At 50.9% G+C, this 4,697-nt stretch overlaps 1 protein-coding gene across 1 annotated transcript in view; it reads right to left on the reverse strand.

Annotated features, from left to right (window-relative positions):
- Nucleotides 1-876: 876 nt before the first annotated feature.
- The window catches only part of LOC125287193 (chromobox protein homolog 6-like), a 10,037-nt gene continuing 6,216 nt past the window's right edge, over nucleotides 877-4,697 (reverse strand). The window contains 4 exon segments of the mRNA XM_048232756.1: nucleotides 877-1,301; nucleotides 1,534-2,170; nucleotides 2,173-2,269; nucleotides 2,826-2,892. Of these exon segments, the coding sequence (XP_048088713.1) occupies nucleotides 920-1,301; nucleotides 1,534-2,170; nucleotides 2,173-2,269; nucleotides 2,826-2,892 (1,183 nt within the window). The 3' untranslated portion in view covers nucleotides 877-919.

Genomic DNA, 4,697 nt, shown 5'->3' on the forward strand with positions numbered 1-4,697 from the left:
AAAAAAAACACTAGAAATCCATACGGAGAAACTCCTACATTCAGGAGGAGGGTAGGCTATCTTGGGAGAAGTGCAGCAGAGCAAGTGTCAAGTGATCACTAGTGGGTCCTAGCGTTGTCCCACGCAGCCTAATGTTTATTTTGTGCAGGGGAGTAGCCTACTTGGGATTTTATGCGGCTGTTCAAGTAGCATTGATGAGACAGTCCTTTTTTTCCTACACGGTATTATATGGAGAGAAAAACATTAGCCTTTGAGTATTTTAATAGTCAGTTGTAAACAAATAACTATTCTCATGTAACTCTTTTGTAAATGGACTGAATTTGCTCTAAATATCTACGTTTACAGATTATGCTAACGGTTAGCATCTCTATGGGATTTCTCATATACATTAGCCATAAGCTAAGCGATTAGTTTCTATTCTGTAACTTGGAATGCTAGCCTAATTGATTGCTCTAAAACAAAAACATAGAAGGAAAATAACTGAGATGTAAGCTACTCTGTTGGTCTGCTCTTAGTTTTACAGTGAATCCTATGTAAAGGTTTGAAAGGAACTTCAGCTTCAGACTTTCTCTTGGGAAACTGTTAGGCCTATTCATCTTTCAAATGTAGCTGGCTAGACCATGTCATTGCCACACACACAAGTGGGGGCAGAATTGGAAATGTGTCATAGAGTGACAATGCATTGGTTGATTAAGTTAAAAAGTCACAGGTTAGGTTATTGGTTATTATTGTAGGCCTAATGATGCTATTCATAAATAATGAGCTGTAAAGTAACTCAGACTTTAAAAAAAACATTTTTTTAAAGGATATCGACTAATTATCGTTATCGTCAAAATCACAAAAAATATCAAGATATTATTTTTTGTCCATATCGCCCACCCCTAGTGTGTGTGTGTGTGTGTGTAGTTTCAGTGCAGTTTCAGGGCTTGGCCTGCGGGGGCAGTATGGCTTGCTGTGGCGACGGCATGGGGCTGGTTGCCGTGGGGCTGGTTGCCGCGGCGTTGCCGGGCGGCGGCGGGCGGAACTCTTTGATGGTGACGGTGAGCAGGTTGGTGGTGACGTCCGTGACCACCACGTTGGCGCAGCGCACCGTCATCTCCGGGTGCCAGTCCGGGTCACCGTCCTCCCCAGACGCGTTGCCGCGGCGATGCGGCTCCGAGGAGAAGTCGTTCTGGCAGCGCCGGCGATGGTGGAGGTCGTCGTTGTGGCGACTCCTGCCGGCCGGCGCGTCGTGGTCGTGCGTCAGAGACAGGTCCAGGATCTGGACACCGGCGTCCGACGAGGACGAGGAGCAGGGCGGAGAGGATCAGCGGCGGCGTCGGCGAGAAATCCCCTTCGCCCAGCTATCTACAAGTCGCCGGGGTCCAGCAGCGTGGGCCGGTCAGACGGGGGTCTGGAGACCCAGGGGGCCTTCACGGGGGGGTGCAGAGCTTGGGCTGGTGAGGGGGGGGGCAGAGCCGGTGGGTGCCGGACTCGGACTCTGTGGGAGGCGGTGGGGCTGTCCCTAGTCCGTGGGGTCCGTACAGCGTTCACGGCTTATTTGGGGCAGGCTGCGCCGATGCCCGGTCCCGCCCTGACGGAGGGTGGGCCGTCGGGCGCTGGCGCCGGCCTGCTGGGCTCCCAGAGTCCTCCTGGGGGGCAGGGGGAAGGTGGGTACCTTCAGCGGCGTCTGGAGCCCCGGTGCGAACCGGCCTTGAGCCTGCGGTTCCGGCCCGCGACCGGTTCCATGAGACAGAACCCCCGCCGGCCAGCGTGCGACGAGGGCGTTGGTGGGCCGCGTTGGGCTGCTGCTGCAGCAGCGGCGGGGGCTGCATCGGAGTCCTCTGATTGGCCGAGGGGGCCTTGCTAGCGCTCCCCGGCTTGTCGACGCCCTTGAGGTTGAGGATGATGCGACCTCGCTTGACCTCCCTGGGCTTCACCTTGCGGTTGAGGATGCGCACCGTCTCGGAGAAGGAGGGGGGGCGGGAGGAGAGGGGAGCGGAGGATCCCATTGGCTGAGAGAGCAGGTCGGGGCGGGACAGGGGCCGGCGAGCCATGCGGTGGCAGCGGTGGATGTCCTTCTTCAGCTTGTGCTGGGCCGCACCGGACTGGAGCTTGGCATTGGACAGGGAGGAGGAAGAGGAGGAGGAGGAAGGAAAGGAGGACGAGGGCGAGGGGTGGATGGGGGGGCAGGCCCGGGTTGGGGGCCCGGGGAAGATTTTGGAGGCTGCTGCTGCTGCTGTCGGAGCGGAAGGATGCGGGATGGACCAGCACCTGCCTGAGCACGAGCCTGAGAGAGAGAGAGAGAGAGAGAGAGAGAGAGAGAGAGAGAGAGAGAGAGAGAGAGAGGGGGGGTGGGGAAGAGGGAGAGGTGGGGAGGGTGGGGGAAAGAGGGGAGAGGGGAAGGGGGAGGGGGGGAAGAGTGGGGAGAGAGAGGAGAGGGAGAGAGGAAGGGAGAGCAACAGTGTTTCCAATCACTCCAGTCCAGCCCCTGTACTGTAACAGTGGTGCTGGTAATGAACTACCTGATATAAAAAGCTCTCCCTTAAATGCCATGACATCAAAGACAACACTTTAGCATCAGTGGGTCTGACTGATGACCAGAGGACAGAAGACAGACCACTGACTGCACCTTTAAACCCACTGGGTCTGACTGATGACCAGAGGACAGAAGACAGACCACTGACTGCACCTTCAATCCCTGTGGGTGTGACTGATGACCAGAGGACAGGAGACAGACCACTGACTGCACCTTTAAGCCCTGTGGGTCTGACTGATGACCAATGACCAGAGGACAGGAGACAGACCACTGACTGCGCCTTTAAGCTCTATGGGTGTGATCTCACCTTCAGCAGTAACGTCTTGGGTTTGGGCCCTCGTTTCTTCGGCCCGTACATCTCCTGTTCCCGCTCTCTGTGTTGAGTTGGAGAGGAAGACATGTAAGTGCTACAATCACAGCTCCTCAGGGATCAACACCAACAAGACAATAAAACAATTCAAAAACAGCTCGATAGAAGGCATGCTAATATGTAATTATGCAGCATCATTTTCAAAGAAACGTTGTGTGTCCTTAAAAAGTCTGCATAATTGTGTGTATAAATAAATAGCTCATTTCGATTCTACATTTATTATACTGCCTCATCTTACATTTATTCAAATCATATTAAGCTCTTGGGTTTAATGGGCTTTTGCACGCTTTGACTTGAAAGCACATTAGGCATATTTAACCTTATTTTCCACCGCATTTTGATACCCTGCAATAAATCATTTTAAAAGCTTTATGTATGCAAATGAGAATAATGCCGCACTTAGGCACAAATAACACTCGGAAATGGCAACAAAGGGCTTTCCAAACAAGGTCTAACAAAGGAAACGGCTTTAGATTTGTGTGCTGTTAAAAAGCACAACAGAGATCTTGAAGTCAACGCCGATGCAGCCAGGCCCCTTAAAGAGCGTCTCTATTTGCCCTGGTGTTGCAGCCTGGCCCCTTAAAGAACGTCTCTATTTGCCCTGGGGCTGCAGCCAGAGCGTCTCTATTTGCCCTGGTGTTGCAGCCAGGCCCCTTAAAGGGCGTCTCTATTTGCCCTGGGGCAAGAGCGTCTCTATTTGCCCTGGGGCTGCAGCCAGAGCGTCTCTATTTGCCCTAGGGCTGCAGCCAGGCCCCTTAAAGAGCGTCTCTATAAAGAGTGTCTCTAAGCGCTTTCAGATATAACCTCCGGAGTATATGAGGAGGTTTGTCAAACGAGGTCCTACCCGCCGGATGATTCAGATATGATGCTAACTCGCGGACCCTAATACTGACCTTTATACGGATGTGTGGCTAGCGACATACAACATTACAGAATCTCCGTGTGGTTGTCGAAAGTGAGGGGTGGGGGGCTTGTAGAGTTCACAAGATGCGAGATATGACACAGAATATATCGTCGCTGCGCTGCCTGTCACAGCTGCTTTTTTGTTTACAAAATGTAGCCTATGCATTATGTAGACTAAAGAAGAGAAATCTATTGTGCATAGGTTATTACTTGAAGTAGGCTAGTCGTAAGTCGCGCCCATTTGGGGTGGACCTAGCCTACAGTATTTGTATGTGTGCTTCAAATAAACACATTTATCTTGTTTTCAACGTTATGTACCAGAATTAGCTATAGAACCCCAAATCTGGTTTTGCGTTGGAGAGAGAGAGCATGCAATAAACTTTATGGTAGGCTACCAGCCAATTCAGTAGGCTAACTCAAGACTTCAAGATCATACAACGTTTTAAGCAACAAACAAAAATACTAACATTAATAACAGTGAAGTTGTTCGTTTTTTCATGGTTTATTTTTCCAAAAGCATCCTCTCCCCATGTGCGATTTTACGTAAAGGAGCTTGGAACAAAGTTTTCATTTCTCTAGGCATATATGCTCAACAAATATCTGCGAGCTCAGCAGGTCATGAGAAGGCTATCAATGAACAGAAACGTGTTGTTGGCTAACAATTTATTAAATACTCCTGTTATTGTCGTGGAACGACGCCGCTGTAGGCTACTGCCTTTTCAGGCGCCTTCTGCTTATGATGATCCAGTCTTCTGAATTGTTTTGTCCTTGCCATGCAGTTGGAGGCTAGCGTGTCTCTAACGTTCCCTTCAGGTGTTCTATCAAAATGTTGTATGCCCTGCATTGGACAGTAGTCCGTGATGTCTGCATCTTTCCAGGTCGAGATTTTCTGGGGACAGCACTATG

This window comes from Alosa alosa, chromosome 22 (genome assembly GCF_017589495.1).
Source record: "Alosa alosa isolate M-15738 ecotype Scorff River chromosome 22, AALO_Geno_1.1, whole genome shotgun sequence".
Taxonomy (NCBI): domain Eukaryota; kingdom Metazoa; phylum Chordata; class Actinopteri; order Clupeiformes; family Clupeidae; genus Alosa; species Alosa alosa.